We start from the raw sequence: 18,427 nt of genomic DNA on the forward strand, positions 1-18,427 counted from the left end.
CCATAACTTTTAAAGTATTCCAAATAGATATTTGAAGTCTTCAGTAAAGTTATTCGCAAAAGTAAGAGCTACAAATTTGTAGAAGGCATCATTTCGATATAATCACTTCCAAGAAAATTTGTGAAAATATCTCACTCATAGGGGGATTAATCAGCAAAAGCACAATACCAAAAGAAAAGGGCTTATTGCCTCCATTGAATTCTCCGATAATACTATTGACCTAAAATAATCCGTTTTGGCGTTAATAATAGATTACATGTTTTTGGTCATATTTCTGGCAATGGGAAATGATAAAAATCTTTCGTCCGCATTTAATGTTAAATATCTCTTTTGATAATAGTCCGATTTCAACAATCTATAGCTTGTACGAAAGGTATTCGTTAAAGCTGCCTAAAAACATACAAATTGTTAATCTATATTGTCAATTTCGGCAGATAATTTAAAAATCCATTTTTGCGCATTCAAACATTCATATCTTGGAAACTAAACATCAGAATCAAAAACAAATTAATAGCGTTCATACTGTTTTTTAGTTCTTTCATTTAAAATTCTTGAAAGTTTGACCGAATTCTATACATTTCTTTTATAAGAAATGTAAAAAGAGCCACATTTTTCAATCAAAGTTCATTTACTACATTTACAGGTGACAATATTGAATATTGCAGCATTGAAATCAATCAATATTATATTAAATCTAAGTGTGCGATTCGAGATTCATTCATTGAATAGGGTGAAGACCTAATTTTGGTCCCAGGGTGCCGAAGTATTCTTTTAATTACGCAGCCTACAATGGACGAAATGCACATAAATTGGCATCAGTATCCTTGCTTCGTTCCCAAGAATCAAAAGAATAACAAAAATGTCCTGAGAAAGATGAAATATTTCTGTTTGAGCGCTACGAAAAATCGAATCGAATGCTCTAATTATCGCACTACCATTTGAGCCAATGCACTATGGTCACAAGGGCGGTTTTTCGGTACAAAAATCAATAACTCCCAAACCATTATTTTAGAGAAATTTTGTCTGAGAAAATATTTTTGGAAATTAAATTGGCTTTCTTTTAAAGTAAAATGTAACTAGGGTGGTCCTCTCGAACATTCTTTTCGAAAAAATATTTTTCGAACTTAATGGTGTAGCAAGGTACTTACCTCAGCAAAGTTGTAGAAAAATGTTTTCCAAGTAACATTTTCAAATGCATCAAAGTTATAGCACTATCGGTTTTCATGCTATAATGATTTGTATTCTTTAACCTAGGGTGTTTCTGAAAAAGTCAGTTTTTTAACTATAACTTTTTAAGTAGTTAGTTTATCTTAATACTCTCTATGAAGCAATTTTAGTACTTTTCATTGCACATATTTTTGCTGAAGAATGTGAATCGATATCATTTTTCGTTATCGAGTTACGATCATTTTTTTAAATAAAAATGATAGTTTTCAATGACCTCTAACTCAGAAGGTTGCAAAAAGTAGCAGCTAAATTTGTACTTTTTCGAAAGTGCATCAAAAATACTATAAAGTCTCTCAAAATCCACTTTTGCTTTTTTATCCTTCAGCGAAAAATGTTGACATCAACATTATGATCAAATGACATCAGCTTACGGCTGTTTTTAACCCTTTCATGCCCAACTTTTTTCTAGTGCATGTAGGGTTTCAAAACTATTTTTCCTTGAAAACGGTTGGGTCAAGAAACACGAAAAGCCTATTTTCATAAAGATAGGTGCTTCCATGGCAGTGCTAGAAGCTGGTCAATTTTTACCTTGTAATACTCAATGCAATTCTCCTAGAATAATTACAATAGTCCAATTACGTAGAAAACGTAGCAACGACATTCTAAATTGATAAGTTTTATCAGTTTTCAATAATAGTGCACTATAACGAAGAATCATTTTCCGTCGTCAACGTAAACTATCTCTGGCAGCACTGCTCCATCGGAATCCAATCAGACTAATTGCAATAACTTCAGTTCTAGAGCTGATCCTTGTAACTGTTAATACTCAAATGAAAGGCGATAATCACATTAATGAGCCTTACTTGTTTTTGTGAGCAAATCTCGCCTCAATCAAAAGTTATAGCTGTATAAAAACGTTGTTGTCCACAAACAACATGGGCCTGGTCATCGCCATTTAGCACCTGCTTTACTAGATCAAAAAGTCGAGTTTTTAAATGATTTTTTGAGCTTGTCATATATATGTACACAAATATTGAAAACGTTAGGCTCAGGCAGATATTTATTTTACTATTCTACATAACTATTTTATTATAATCGACATCATCATAATTATTATAATCACAATCATCAACATCATCAGCATCGTCGTCGCTATAGTTATCTGAATCGTATTTTTTCCCCAAAGATTAAGTTTCCTTTTCCTTTTCAAGCACAATTCATGCACTCGGTTTTTTGGACGGCCTATAATTTTTAACATTATATGAACAGTATAAAATGTAGAGCATGTTACTTTAAAAAGCGAATGAATTAAGGATTGTCCTTCATTCTGTTCTGAGTAAGCGATGAATTTCTGTGAATGCTGGTTTGGGAGGAAGTGCATTTTGTTTGGAACTGTTAACAGCTTCCCAAAATATTTCGAATTTTTATCGAGCACTTTCGTCTCAATTTGATGACTGTCTTTCCAAAATTGATCAAACCTTTTACATGTTTTAATTGCTACAGCTTTTGCATTCCGAGCGAAATTCTTTTTTTCATTTTCTCCCACATCAAATAATCTCATAATTCTCTCAAACCCAGCCTTTATTTTACTTCTATTTTCACCTTGGGTCACTTTCCAGAGATCGAATGATTTTCTTTTATCCATTTTAACGGAACTAATAATACAAAGGACTACACGCGTTCATCAAAGCAGTCGTCGGCTACTGCGATTCGATACATGAATGGGATTGATACCAATTAAACTGTCACGACTCGTGGTGTTGTTGTTTATATATGACATCGAAGAACAAAAAAGCAAAAGTTGATTTCGAGATATTTGATAGTATGTTTTATGCATTTTCGAAAGAGTACAAATTTAGCTGCTACTTTTTGCAACCTTCTGAGTTAGAGGTCATTGAAAACTATCATTTTCATTTAAAAAAATGATCGTAACTCGATAACGAAAAATGATATCGATTCACATTCTTCAGCAAAAATATGCGCAATGAAAAGTACTAAAATTGCTTTATAGAGAGTATTAAGATAGACTACTTAAAAAGTTATAGTTAAAAAACTGACTTTTTCAGAAACACCCTACGTTAAAGAATAAAAATAATTATAACATGAAAACCGATAGTGCTATAACTTTGATGCATTTGAAAATGTTTCTGAAAAACATTTTTCCACAACTTTGCTGAGGTAAGTACCTTGCTATACCATTTCGTTCGAAAAATAATTTTTCGAAAAGAATGTTCGAGAGGACCACCCTAGTTACATTTTACTTTAAAAGAAAGCCAATTTAATTCCCAAAAATATTCTCTCAGACATAATTTCTCTAAAATGAACGGTTTGGAAGATATTGATTTTTGTACCAAAAAACCGCCCCTGTGACCCATAGTGCAGTGGCCGGACTCCGAATAAAACCTAACAAGTCAAGTAAACTGTTCACGAGACGAGAGGCCACACGCCACAAAAAATATTCACGGTATTTTTCGAACCATTTCTCTAAGATATACACATAATAATGTGTAGTTTTTTCACTTTTTAATAATGAGACGATAATCTTCGAATTTTTTTCGACGGTTACGATTTTTAATATAAAAATCTCTATTTATTTTTTAATGAAGAAATATATTAAAAAAAACTATTTGGAATACATAGATGACTCGTTTTTATCAGCCCCCGATTTTATGAGTTTTTCTACCTAATTTTGTTAACCAGTCAGGGTTATCAGGTTATGTCTTGGGATTGAAGAAGAACATTATTACAAATTCGGTTTATTGAAAAGAAATAAACAAATATGTTTTGTTATTGTTCCCATTTTGTTAGCCCAAAATTAGCCAAGGGGGCTGATAAAAACGGGTCTTCGCTGTATAATTTTTGGAGTGAGCTCTCGCAGCACTAAGATGTTACACGTATTATGTACTCGACGCATCGAAAGAATACAACCTGTAAAAACTAGTTTATTTGTGATCTGCGCGTCATCCAAAGGCATCAAACCCCCTCCTACACTCTCTGACCAGTAGCGTGTAGCAACATGATATAATCAAGGCGCACGTACTTGACAAAGTCTACTGAGAAACCCACTCAATTATGTAAAATTCAAAAAAAAGCAAGTGAACTTAAACTTTTGACCGGTAGTGTATTTACTAGCCCTTGGATGAAGCGTTGCGTTCAGCCATAAAGTAAATGTTGGATTTTATATTAATACACAGACCACCAAGTAATCCACTTAGTAGTGAGATAGTAGATTTCTCCTATAGGTCATATTTATATTATACCCGTTGCATCATCGAGAGCAACTGTATGTTTGAATCCCAAAATTTTAGTGAAGATTTGACTGTAGTTCTAGGTTATATTAGTCATGGCGCAAAAAATTATCAGTTGCATTATTTATAATGAGGATGTATGAAGGAATCAAAACATCGCATCGCATACTATATAACAATATAACAATAAGTTCACGGAACTAACCACCTTTTACCATTCATCGTACGTCTTCCCGACACCTTATCTCTCCCTCTCTCTCTTCATGTTCTTGGCAACTGTAACGACTCACATCAATGTGTCTATTTCTTCATCCATTTCTAAGTTGTGCCATAGTATGCTCTACTAATCTGAGATATTTGTTACTGTCCAAGCTAATTTGATGTGTGGGCGTAATCATGTAGGGTGAAGTGCCTATTTTCACCATACTAAGGAGGGCGCCTCACTGATTCATTAATTACTCGGCCTACAAACAATAGAATGCGTACAAATTGGCAGCTTTGCTTCGTTGTTAAGTACCAAGATAATAACATACATGCGCTGAAAACAGTGAAATTCCCGTGTTTGAGCGCAACGAAAACACGAATCGAGTGCCCCTATTGTTGCGCTACCATTTGACTCAATGCGTTAAACAAAGATGGCAGACACTGCTCTAACCAACGGCTTTAAATGGGTAGCGTGATAATAGAAACATAGCGATAATGGGCTCATCACCCTAGGTTTAGGAAGACAAACTTTTTTTCTGCTGTGTTCTTAGTTTTTGCATTTTAATGTAGAGCAGAGCCATTCGCGAAAATAAATTTAATATTACATTCTACTTGGCAATGAAAATATTTGCAGACCTGTGTAAATTCGCAAAATGTTTGTACTATGAGAAAACAATAACTAATTTATGTTCAAACCTTGCTTTCTCATGAAGATCACGCCGAAACGTTGCACTATGGGGAGGCATGCGACTGAAAATCGAAAACTACATCAACTCTAACTATAATTTAAGTATATACTGTGTGTATATACACTACAATTAAGAAAATCTTTGGGTATTTTAGAAAGTATTTAATTTAGCTGGGTAATATGAATATTTAAAGATGGAAATTTTGAAAAGCGACGTTCCTTGCTCGATTGGCTATGCAAGTATAATGTTTCTTCTAACCTATAGCAAAGTTTTCAGTTGCCACAAAGCAGAAGCAAAAAAATCGCTACGCTGTAGCAGGCTATAGGCACCAGTGAATCAAACCAGCTTTTGTTCTATATCAGTGCATAAACAAATTGTATCGTTGCCTCCGGCTGCGGAGTGAAATGAGTTTGCCAAATGAAACAAAAGTGCCCGTACTACGGGATAACACGATTTCGAACAGTTAGTTAAGGTTAAAATTAAAAGGTCGCTGAAGTTACGTACATTCAGCTACACCACGTAAAAAACTGTGTTTCGATCACGTTTAGAAGCTTAGCACAGGCAGAAAGCTTCATTGCAAAAAAACAACATGCAACACGAGGTCGAATTTAATAACACCAGATTCAAGATACCCGTGCATATGGTAAACGACATGGTGGACGTGCGTATCCATGATTTGGCCCCGCGCACTAGGGATGATTACATCTAACGAATCATGTCGCAATATGGAGAAGTAGAATCTATTACGAATGACACCTGGAGAATTTTTTTCACCGGCATTCCCAACGGCGTTCGTATTGTGAGGATGCGAGTGACTAAACCAATACCTTCTTACATGACTATCGAAAGCAAATCACCGAAGAAAGGCGTAATCTTTAAACAAACAACGCTGATCACATATTCCGGGGAGAATTCAACACGCGTTTTTCGCCGCACCATTTATTTGTGATGGGCCATTCGTTCGCGAACTTGAACTGGTTTTTCAAATGGAATCAGGGAACGGAAGTTCTTTTTAAAAGAGCGGTAGTTCTCAATTCTCTTCAAGGCGAATTACCTACAGCCGTTTTACTAATTTCTCGGGCCGAATTTTAGGCGAATTAATGAAAATGAACTGACTTGCGATCGCACAAACCGCTCTCGGTGCTCTTTCGGTATGGAATCGGGCGAAGAACGACACACAAACAAAACAAAGATATTCATCTTATTCTCTATTTCTGCCATTACACATCATAAAGAACTCGCCACTCTTGGTGAACCCGTTCAGCATTCAGAGATAAAACAGATTAGGCAGCAAACTTCTCCTAAAAAGTTGAATTGAGTCTTCAACAAAGTTTTAGTCAATGTAACTATATTTCTTATTTTCAGTGGGTTTTCTCAATGTAAATTGTTGAAAAATCCCATGCAAATTTCGAATGTTGTGGTCCAGTAGCTAGACTTGCCTGATATGATTAGCTAATTTGGAGTAAAGACTCCTGCTGGGACTCGACTCAGAAGTGGGCGGATCGAGTTTCAATTTTTTTCTTGACAGTTTAATGACCTCTGACTCATGTATACAGTTTAAAATGCACAATAACAGCAGGGTTATTAAAAGATTAAAATATATAGAAAGAAATGAAATTCCCAGAATTTTCAGGCCTAGATTATTGATGATCAAAAATGGATTTTTGCAACACTTTTTCAAACTAAAATATTGTTTTGTGGCTTGGTGTCAAGTGAATCAACAATAGAATAGACATTTTCATATTCATAGTGAACCTAATCAATCATGGATGCCTAGTGTTCGTCGAAGAGATGGACGCCGTCGCATCTCTAAGTAGACGGAACACGTTGTTCAGAATCGGTTTCACGCTAACGGCCTTATCTCGAATGTTTGTTGATCAAGGGGTGATATCAATCAATTCGGAAAAGATTCCACTTTGTACTATATATAAAACTAGCAAATACCCATCGCGCGTTGCTGCGACTTTCAACGAGATAGGAGTAATACACAATTTGTCTCGAAGCGCCATCAGGCGGGCAGATAATCCTCAACCAATAGCGCACAAACACACTCCATAACAAATGCCTACTGTGCATAAATTTTTACGACAATCGATTAAGCCATTTAGGAGTCCATAAATCATATACATACAAACATTGACTTTTATATAGAAAAGAAGAAGATAGATAGATAGGACATTTTTTGTCGGTGTAAAAAAACAACCGCTTAACACAAATAACACACTATGTATATACAAAAATCGAAAACGACTCCGATGACGATAAACTGATTGATAGCCAGTAATTAAATTTGAATTTTGCCGAACGTTACCGTTCCTGATCCTGACCATTTTATTCATTCCCATGTATATGGATGAAACTGACTCATTGTTTTGATACTTGGATTCGTTTGAAATTTCACAGACAGTCTGTACAAAAATGACTCAAAGTAGAATGCGGAACACAAAAAGATGATCTGTATTGATGATAACGTTGGTATACAAATCTATATTGGGAGGGATTACGTATAAAGTAGAAAATCAATTATTCAAATTTTACTCAGCAAACAGATATAAATTCGTTCTACCTTAGCGCTCAATACGATTAGGTTAATCCATTAACTGAGTAGAGTTGGTTGACACTAATGAATTACTTCTCGTGTGCTCTGGAATGTTCGGGAGACCGGTTCTAGCTGAAGGTGCTGCCGGATTATAGCGGAGAGTGGGTACACTTGATCCCACTTTTGTTTTTTACTTATAACTTTTCAATGAAGTAAAAATTTCAATTGCAAAATTCGCCATTTTGTAGTTAATTCGAATTGTAAGAGCTGTGAATAATGTGTAGATCGGAAAACTATGTCCTGTCAGTAATATGAACAGTTTTGAAAATCATGCCAAAACGAGGTTTTTATAAAATCGTGTGATAACTTGATCCCCGCCTAGTAGGGCTAAAGAAACAAAGCCCACTATGACCTATAGATACGAAAGTTCAGCTAACCACTAGTGTGTCCCAAAATGACATCATGTTAAAAAAGTCATCGGGCTCACTTCTTAAATGAAAGGTTAGGGTATCAGGACAACTTTCTTCTTCGGAGTGAATTCGCTAAAACGCTCTCTACTGGTGGCGAATTTTGATTTTTCGAAAAATGGGCCGATTTTAGGTAAAATTTCAAATTGATGGTTGTTAAAGTGCTTCTGGACTGTCTTAGATTTTTATCAGCATTTTTTTATTTTTCTGGAGATCAAAATGGAGAAGTTTGGTTAGTTAGTTAGTACAAATTTTGAAGTATAAGAGCGGCTGAGCCAATAAAACTTACTAAAAAGTGTAATTTTAGGTGTTTTTCATAAGTTTTTCTTCAAAACTGGGTATCTAAAAATTTTTAAAAGTATAGAGAACACTTCAAATAGTTGAGCCGAATAAAGGGGCGTAATTTTGTTGAAGAAAGTGTATAGCCACGGTAAAAGGGGTATGAGTTATATAAGTTTTTGTTATATAACCTTCGACATTTTTAGCAATTCATCAATAATAATAATGTTCCAAAAAATAAAACAATTCAAATGTGTTTAGACCACATATTGTTTTTTGGAAAATAGAAGGAAAATGATTTAAAACGGCGTTTTCTGTTTGTCTTTAGTTCGTCAGGATCGGATTTAATGAGAATTTGATGATTTTTCGTACCATCAATTGTAAAAATAATGATAACTTTACTAATCATGCCAAGTCTCTAATTATTTTTAGAATAGTTTATTCTCTATTACTTTTTGGAGGCTTATTTACCAAAATAGTTGTACTAGAAGATGCTTTGCATTCTGTCGTAAAACTTACAAGCCTTCAAAATTGACTATTTCGGAAATGTGTGATCTAAAGGTGTTATATTAGATTCAAAGTTAAATTTTATTGATCATTATAACACAATTATACACAAAGCTAACAACATGCTCAGTTTTATAAAACGCTTTAGCTATCATTTTGAAGATCCTTATACAATAAAAATATTATATATTGCATATGTTAGGTCGATATTGGAATATTGCAGTATTATTTGGTGTCCTTTTTCAAGCAGACATGAAGAACGAATAGAATCGGTACAAAAACAGTTTTTATTATTTGCCCTTCGTAAATTAGGATGGACAGCATTCCCTCTACCATCTTATGAAGCACGCTGCTTGCTTATCAATATTCAAACATTAAAGGAGCGTCGCGAATTTGCAATGCTCTCATTCATTAATAATATCGTTTCGCATCGTATCGATTCAGCTGAAATTTTATCCAAATTGAACTTTTATGCACCTTCACGACAGCTACGAAATCGAAGTATATTTTCAATAACTCCTTTTCGCACAAACTATGCAAAATATAGCCCCATAAATCGAATGATGTCTATTTATAATCACTATTGCGACTCAATTGATTTTACAATGTCTAAACTGAAACTAAAGCAATATTTTATACACAAAAGAAATTCTAACGCGTAAGAGGATGATTCAGTAAAAGCCAAAATTGCTTCATTTATACTAAATTCACGAAATATACACATTAGTAATTAAGGAAATCTGTAGTCTACATCGATTGACGAAATAAATAAATAAATAAATAAATAAATAAATAAAACGTAAGGATCAGTTTTTCAACATTCCATCTTGCGAGAGACTGCACGCAGAGGTCGAAGTGCTTGCTTTGCACTCCAGCGGATGGAAACGACCATCGGACGGATGGCTTCAAATGCCCTGTCTACAAGAGGGCGACTGCAGACCAACGGTAATGGAGATAACCCAGATAAATCTGAAGCACTGTGATACCGCACAGCAACTGTTGTGACAGTCTACGACAGAAACTATGTGTGATGTCGCTTTGATTTCAGAGCCTTATCAAGCTCCCCTCATAACTAAAACTGGCTGTCGGATAGATCGGGAACGGCAGTGATACAAGTTATGGGCAGATTCTTCACTCAAGAAGTGGAAGAACACTCCTACGAAGGCTTCGTGATCAACAGCGTCTTCATGTCCAGCTGTTACGCTCCCCCAAGGTGGACAGTAAAGCAGTTCAGCCTAATGGTGGAGCATTTAACCGAACAGTTGATCAACCGAAAACCGGTAGTCTTTGGTGGTGACTTCAATGCCTGGACTGTGAAGTGGGGCAGTAGAGTAACCAGCACAAGAGGGTGCATGCTGCAGAAAGCTCTAGCGAAGATAGACGTACGATTGTGTAGTGAAGGTTCTGTTAGCACATTCCGTAGTGACTGGAGAACATGGGTTGAAGAGTATGCGAAACGTATACGCATAGCGACCACCGAATTTTTCTTCACTCTAAGGTACCTAACATGGGAATGAGACTTTATACACAAAATCTGAATGCGTTAATCAATTCGGCATACAAATATACGCCATAACTTGCCACTAACTCGACATATTCGTTTAATTTTCATCCCCACTAGGTGGTAATTAATATACTAAATAATTTAAAAAAAATCATCAAATGCTCATAAAAACCGATTCTGATGTACTAGAGACAAGAAGAAAACGCCATTTTTCATAATTTTCCTCTTATTTTACGAAAAACAAAATGCGGACTAAGCACACTGAAATTGTTTTATTTTGTAGAATAGTGTTATTTTTTATGAATAGCATAAAATGTCAAAATGTTATCTAGCAAAAACTTAAATAACTCATACCCCACTAGCCGTAGCTATACACTTTCTTCATCCAAAATACACCCCTATATTTGGCCAACTATTTGAAGTGTTTTCTATGCTTTTAAAATTTTCTAGATACCCAGTTTTGAAGAAAAACTAATGAAAAACACCAAAAATTACACTTTTTACTAAGTTTTAAAGGCTCTGTCGCTCTTATAATCCACAGTTTGTACAAACTAACTAATCAAACTTCTCCATTTTGATCCCTAGCAAAATAAAAAAATGCTGAAAAAAATCTAAGGCAGTTCAGGAGCACTTCAACAAGCATAATTTGAAATTTTACCCAAAATCGGCCCATTTTTCAAAAAATCAAAATTCGCCACCAGTATGAAGCGTTTTAGCAAATTTACTCCGAAGAAGAAAGTATCCTGATTCCCTAACCTTTCATTTAAGAAGTGAGCCCGATGACTTTTTTAACATGATGTCATTTTAGGACACCCTACTAACCACTTATCGTGACAAATAAAATAATAAGATTACCTTTTTAGATGCACGACAAACTTTAACCACAGTAGAAAGTAGAGACAAGTATTTGCGGTAAATCAATGCTGTTTACCTGGCTTTTTAAACCTTCAAAAACTTATGGGGCCATGCATAAATGACGTAGCATTTTAGGGGGTAGGGAGAGTATACCTAATTTGTGACGAAGTTTGACGTGGGGGAGGGTAGGGTCAGAAGTTGTGCGACGTAGCATTTAGTTTAAATTTTTTAAGAGTAGAGAAAACAATTTAATGATCCTCCAATCCCAACAGAAATAAATATAAATTCACACAAGTTACTTTCCACGCGGTTTTTAATGTGGTGAATTTTACGATTCCCGAAATTACATGCTCGCAAAAAAAACAACGAAACATTTTGTATGCGGAATTAATTTACTACATTAGTTAGCTTATGTTACTAAGTAGTAGACTTAGTTTGGTAGCTAAATTAAATTTTCTCTTCGTATTCAACCAAACAAAATTTAGTAATTTAGGTGAACGAATGCTTCTTAGAATCATTGGCAGCTGCGGGATTTTCAACTGAAAAACCTTCTCATCATGCTCCATGACATATAAAATTCAAAACAAAACTATAAAAACTATATTTGCTGTTATAATGAAAATGTTGATCAAAGCCGTCAAACATTTTGTAAGGACATGTATTTAAAAGAATTGAAAAACATAGGGTGATGAGCTCATTTGCGCCATGTTTCTATTATCACCCTATCCATTTGAAGCCGTTAGGTAGAGCGGTGTCTGCCATCTTTGTTCAACGCATTGAGTTAAATGGTATCGTAACAATAGGGGCATTCGATTCGAGTTTTCGTTGCGCTCAAATACGAGAATATTACTGTTTTCAGTGCATTTGTTTTTTATATTGGTTCTTAACAACGAAGCAAAGCTGTTGATGTCAATTTTTACGTATTCCGTAGGGCGAGAAATTACCGAATTAGTGAGGCACCTTGCTTAGTATGGTGAAAATAGGCACTTTACCATATGTATTTTTTTTATCCCCCGGCAGCGTTGTGCAAGGAGGAGGGGTTTAGGGAAATGCTACGTTATTTACAAGGGAGAGTTTTGTGACCAAATGCTACGAGGGGGGAGGGAGGGGTCGAAAATCGTCGAAAAAAGATACGTCATTTGTGTACGGCCCTTTATACTATCATTTGTTCACTGAAAAAACATTTTAGATCAATTAATATTGTCAGGTACGTTATGAAAATGATGTTTTGCTATTTCTATACATTTTGGAAGTGTTTGAGAGAACTAATGATAATCACGAACACCCAGTGTTACAGGGATCAAATATACCTGTTGTATAAGGCGAACGAATTATAATTTTTTGAATGTGTAGTGAAACTTTGTATCCGAAAAACGTGTTTTTCTATGGCAAAAGCCCGTAGAAAGTAATCGCACTTGAAAATATTCATAAATATTTAGTTCGACGATCTCATACAACCGTTCAAAAAATTTGTGAAAAGATCTTCGAGATGGATTTAAACACATATTTTCTAAAATATTATACAACTTTTCCAAACTAAATGTAATACATCAGATTTGTTTTTTAAACATCATAAACGACCAACTACTTCATTTTCTTTTTATATTGTTATAACTTTATGCGTATATATTAGGAGATATGGCCAGAGAATCAAATATCCCCAAGGATCAAGTGTCCTCACTCTCCCCTAATGTTTATCTTTTTATTTAGGCAGGTCATGTAGAAGAAAACATATTACCTAATTTGTAAATTATTAATGCAATTTTGGTATTTATCAAAAAATTCGATAAATTGCTTTTAAATTTATAGATATAAAAATATATAAAATAAAAATAAAAATATCATGAAGCCGAAATTTTTTGGCTATTTTGGTGGCATGTCAAGAAAAAAGAAATCAATTAGAAATAAAGCTGATTCAGGAGTTCTGATAAAAAGTGCTTCATGTCTCTTCAAAAATGCTCTAAAATGGTTGATTCTTGTCACAGTTTTTTGACTTCGAGACGAATTCTATTTTCAAAACACGTGTGATCGATAAAATAATAAATCAAGCAAATAATTTTATTGCTTTGGAGTGAATACCAGGATGGAATATAGTAGGTGCATTCGATGATCAGTAGTAGTCATCACATGTTTTGTACAATAGTAATATTAATTATCTTTTGCTAGTGGTTAGGTCTAAAACTGTGCGAATACTTAAAAGCCATGCATAATCGCAAAATATGTTCAATTTCATAACAATTTGAAACTTACCATGAATATCACGAATCTCATGTTATAATACTTTTTACAACGTTCGAAAAACTAATATCGCTACCCGTGACTCATACATACAAAAAAAATCGCGACTTAAACACATTATAGAATGAATTTGACACCATTGTAAGTACACAACAGCGCTGGAGTCAAAGCCAACTATTTTCACCAATCAACCTCGGTCCGCATTAGTCCAAGAATCAACATCAGCACCGATTCGACACGTTGTTGAAACTTTACTACGAGCTAAAAAGTTCCTCGAAAAAGTAAGGGGATCCATCTGGAAATGTGATAACACAAAGGAATTGACAATTGTGGGGCGTTATTTGTTTTGGGATGTTGTAAAAACATATTTATTTACAGACATAAATATCTACACTTGTGGAGACACATTCGTGGTTTCATTCATCATGCGAGTAAATTAAGTGACTAGACAGATGGCGCCACTGGAAGATGATCAGCCTGTGGTTGGAAACCGTTCTCGTCAGCAATGTACCTGGAAGTGCGGGAGATAAGAAAAAGAAAGATTCAGGTTTTTTTTTAACCGATGGAACCTGATACTCGTTAGAAGATTCACGTGACGACGTACCTCAGCGTGTAGATCTGTCCATCCGGAGCGGTAAACTGGAACGATCCAGTCTGTACGGAAACTTGAACAACTTCCTCGCCAATCGAGCGTCCGTTTTCGTCGGCCTTGGGGACACGAATCTGCTTGATGGTGCCCTGATCTTCAACTTTGATTCCGTTATTAGTCTCGTAGCTACAGAATAGAATCACACATAAATTTTTCGTGTTCACCTATGATAAGTGTTGGCTCACTTACGCATAGTTAAAGCTTCCATCCGGTTGAATATCCGACGATTGGTTCACGATCACCGAATCGGCTTCCGCTGTGCGACCCTGTGGCGCCGCGTAAGCCACAGCAACAACGAGAACTAAAACTCCGATGATCATCTTCATGGTTACTGCGGACAGTTCTAGACTATGTTTATGGCACGAATGTTTCTTTGATAACACGGATGGTACACTGTGGCTTAGGAATGGGTTTGGTTAGCTTTATATATGACAGGCTCGCATGTGCCGTAATTTATGCGACTGCGGCAGAAGCCACAAAAAATACTCCACTGTTTAGCCGCGACAGAGGATCCACCCGGTTTTCAGCCCCGATGCGATAATAGTGAATATCTAGTATTTGTTTAATTTTCGTCATTTAGTTCACACATATTTAGCAAGCTTTTTTTCTGTTTGCCTCCCAGCTAACCAGCAGAGCTCAATCAAGAGGAGCAAATTTTGTCCGGCTATACTCGGCAAAAGCTGTGATGCCGTGATTGTCAACAACGCGTGGCGGTGGCCGTCTTTGGCTGGCTGCTGACGATGAGGGGGGGTCGGGATGAGTGAGTCATATCGATCATAGGGGACAGTTAGGCGAAGTTATGGTAGGGTGGTTATATGTCTGGTATAATTTTCAATGCATTATCTGTTTGATTTTTTTACCTGTACTACATCGAGACAGTTCAGTTTAAATATTTTGGATGGGTTTATAGTTCAGAAACGTTGGATTGTGTCGAAATTTTGTTCGAATGGTTCTTTCCAAAGACAATGAAGTTGAACTATTTTATTTCAAATGAGTAAAATTTTATTAAAAATTACTTCCTTTTTGTATACAACGTTCAACCTGTGCTCTATCAGATCAATTAAAAAATCCACTTTAACCCATTTACATTTTTTACAGCACTATGTTGAATTTAAAACAGGTGGCATGTATTTTTGCATGATATATTCAACAAGTGATGTATTAGAACCAAAATTCTTAGAACTAAAATAATTTTATTTTATTTTGTTTACATTTTTAGATCCTTGGATCTTTGGATTTTCAGATATTTTTATTCTTAGATCTTTGGATATTCAAGTCTTTAACTTTTCGATCTTCGAATACCTTTATCTTAGGATTTTAGGTTCTTCTGACTTTTTGATCTTCAGATTTTTGTATCACTGGAATCAGGGATCTCAAATTTTTTAATCTTTGTAATCAGGTTTTAGAAATATGGACAGTGGGAAAAAAATCAAAAAAACCGACGTTACTCAATAGCATGATAGAAGGCCAGATACGGCTCTTCAATATGTGTTCATCAGGCCCGTAACCAGAATTCTGTTTCGGTATTGCCTTAAAAACTTTTTGCATCATGCATTCTGACTGCGTTAGATGGCCGACAAAATAGTCACTGAAAAATGAATGAAAAAATATTATTATGCATTGTTGAAATAGTTAAAATCATTTTTGTACTGGACAAACAACGTTTGCATCAAAGCGGATTTTCAAAAAATTTAAGAAATACAACCACCAACGGTATATTTATCGAGGATGTCGATAGCAATTCCAAGGTGTCCAATATGGTTTATCCAGAAAATCTTGCAATGACCAAAACTATATATTTGAAAGGTGTAGATGGAAGGCGTAGATGTAAAATGTCATCGTAAAAATCCGTGCTTGAAACTTTGCACACAACAGCCCAACAAGAAGCATGGCGACGTTATACACCAAGTGCCGAGGTTGGTCCGGCGATTCCGGTAGACGAAGGCGTCTGGTTCGCCAGTGCCCTGACGACTCATGACTGGTGATGTCTCGTCGCGATCTACTCAGTCCAGTTCCCGGCGGTGAATCTAGCTTACGCCGACCTAGAACTTCCCAGCGAAAGAAGTTTTCCCAATACTGATTCTTCTTTTGTTTACACTATACTTTTCACGGGCCAACCGGTGAGGGGCCATGGTCAGTTCGGCGATTCCAGGTAGAGCGTGGTATCCGGTTCCCTAGCGCCCGAACGACCCATACCCGGTGCTCCATCGCAGTTTACTCGACTAGTATCCAACGGCGAATCTAGCCTACTCCGGCAGAGAATTTTCCGGCGATGATTGCTCTCCCGAAATCATTGCTCGCTGTTCATTCCGATGTAAAGCGGTGAAAATCTGCGTCACCACACTCTGTTGACCGCGTTCCATGTGCTTTAGTTGCTTATCGACGTTCTCAAACTCCGGGCACAGCGGTGACTTTGCGTGCCCGAACCGACGAAGATGCTTCCTGAAGCTGCCATGGCCCAACAGGAGCTGTGTCTGGTGGAAGTTCACCTCTCTGTGCTCACCATTAACCCACGTCGACAGGTTTCGGATTAGTTGCTTGGTCCACCTTCTTTGTTCCATACCTGCTACTACCTCGCCATCGAATCGATTCTCAGCATCTTCCTCACGTTTCTGGTGTTTCTCAGAATATAGCACTCGATATCTTCCACCAGGGTGATGCAGATGGGGATTATCCAGGCGATAACGCATACTGTCCTCAACGACATTGTTCTGCACAAGCTTGCGACTCTTACGGTCATCAGCGGGAACGTTCTGTTCAACTTTTCGCGGTTCCGCTTGGACTTCAGCCGCACGTCTCGTGCTGCTTCTCGGACCGTCGATTTTTGGCATGGTCGACGTGGTTGTTGGAGCTAAACCGGTCGTCAATTATTACTCCCAATTGCTACAGTGCGCACTTTGGTGCAATCATGTGTCCTCTGGCGTCGATCTTCATCAGCTGAACCGCTTTGCAGTTGCTGAACACCTCCGTCTTGTAGCGAGCTATCTGCAGCGTGACTTCGTTCATCCAGTTCTCGATCGCGTCTATTGTTTCCGTCACCGACACCTCCAATTCTTCAAGTGTCTCACCCATCATTGTTAGAGCCACGTCGTCCGCCAAACCCACTATGTTCACTTTCCTGGACAGCCGCAGTGTTAAGACCCTTTCGTAAATCCCGTTCCAAAGAGTTGGATGGAGAATGGAGATCTGAGGAACGCCCGTTCTGACTCGCATTGAATTCTGCCTTTCGTTCGTCTCGTACAGCAGCACTTTGTTCTGGAAGTAGCTCTTCAGAATCTGGCATAGATAGTCGGGGACTCTCATTCTGTGCAGCACTGCGGCGATGGCTCCCAAGGTTGCGCTGTTAAATGCATTCTTCACATCTATGGTGACCACAGCACAGTATCGATCTACTCTTCGCTTCTGTTTAGCTGCCTTCTGGAGCACTGTTCGAATTGCATCCACTGTCGATGTTTCTTTTGCGGAATTCGAACTGCATCTTGGACAGTCCGCGCTCGGCCTCCGCGCATTATGTCAGCCTGTTAAGGATGATCCTTTCCAGCAGTTTTCCGAGTGTATCTTGCAAACATTTCACTTCATTTTAACACTTCTGCAGCACCATTCTGAAGATTTCCGGGTATGCCAGGATCGCAGCTTTCAACATCAAGTTTGGTTTTCCATTCGAACCGGGGGCTTTCTATGATTTCAATCGCGCCGATACTTCTGCCTGTTCATAATTAGTCACTTGCCGATCGTCCGTGTTTGCTTCTTCGCCGTACGGTGTCTGTGGCGAGATAGTTGGATCGTTCTTCGAGAAGAGGCCCTCAACGATATGGCGTCGACGGGCCCTTCATTTTCGCCATCACGACTCGGAGCGCGTCTCCTCAAAAATTTGCGTCTACTTCTCAGCCTAGCTTTTCGTGGACTTTTTAAGCTTGATCTTCCGTTTTAAAGTGCTCAGGCCTAGCTTCTCGAAATACTGCCTTGCGCTCCTTTCTATCTGGCTTCGATACTGCTCTCTGAACCCGCCTTCTGGTCCTGAACGCCGTCTTTTGGGTAATTCCAGTTTTCGCGGCGTCCCAACCCCTCACAATCCTTTTTG

The 18,427-nt window shown here is 37.1% G+C and overlaps 2 protein-coding genes across 3 annotated transcripts in view; both read right to left on the bottom strand.

Annotated features, from left to right (window-relative positions):
- The window catches only part of LOC131678536 (endocuticle structural glycoprotein ABD-4), a 46,457-nt gene extending 32,521 nt beyond the window's left edge, over positions 1-13,936 (bottom strand). For both annotated transcript variants that reach the window (XM_058958746.1, XM_058958748.1), the window contains exon 1: positions 13,710-13,936. In XM_058958746.1, coding sequence (XP_058814729.1) covers positions 13,710-13,730 — 21 coding nt within the window. In that variant the 5' untranslated portion in view covers positions 13,731-13,936. The remainder of the gene's footprint in view (positions 1-13,709) is intronic.
- Positions 13,937-14,034: 98 nt separating this feature from the next.
- LOC131678542 (larval cuticle protein 65Ag1-like) lies at positions 14,035-14,755 on the bottom strand. The gene is made up of 3 exons (XM_058958756.1): positions 14,536-14,755; positions 14,302-14,472; positions 14,035-14,208 (listed from the first exon to the last, which is right to left on the bottom strand). The coding sequence occupies exons 1-3, from the start codon at positions 14,670-14,672 to the stop codon at positions 14,142-14,144; spliced, it is 375 nt and encodes a 124-aa protein (XP_058814739.1). The 5' UTR covers positions 14,673-14,755; the 3' UTR covers positions 14,035-14,141.
- Positions 14,756-18,427: the final 3,672 nt, after the last annotated feature.

Source organism: Topomyia yanbarensis, chromosome 2 (assembly GCF_030247195.1).
Source record: "Topomyia yanbarensis strain Yona2022 chromosome 2, ASM3024719v1, whole genome shotgun sequence".
Classification (NCBI taxonomy): Eukaryota; Metazoa; Arthropoda; class Insecta; order Diptera; family Culicidae; genus Topomyia; species Topomyia yanbarensis.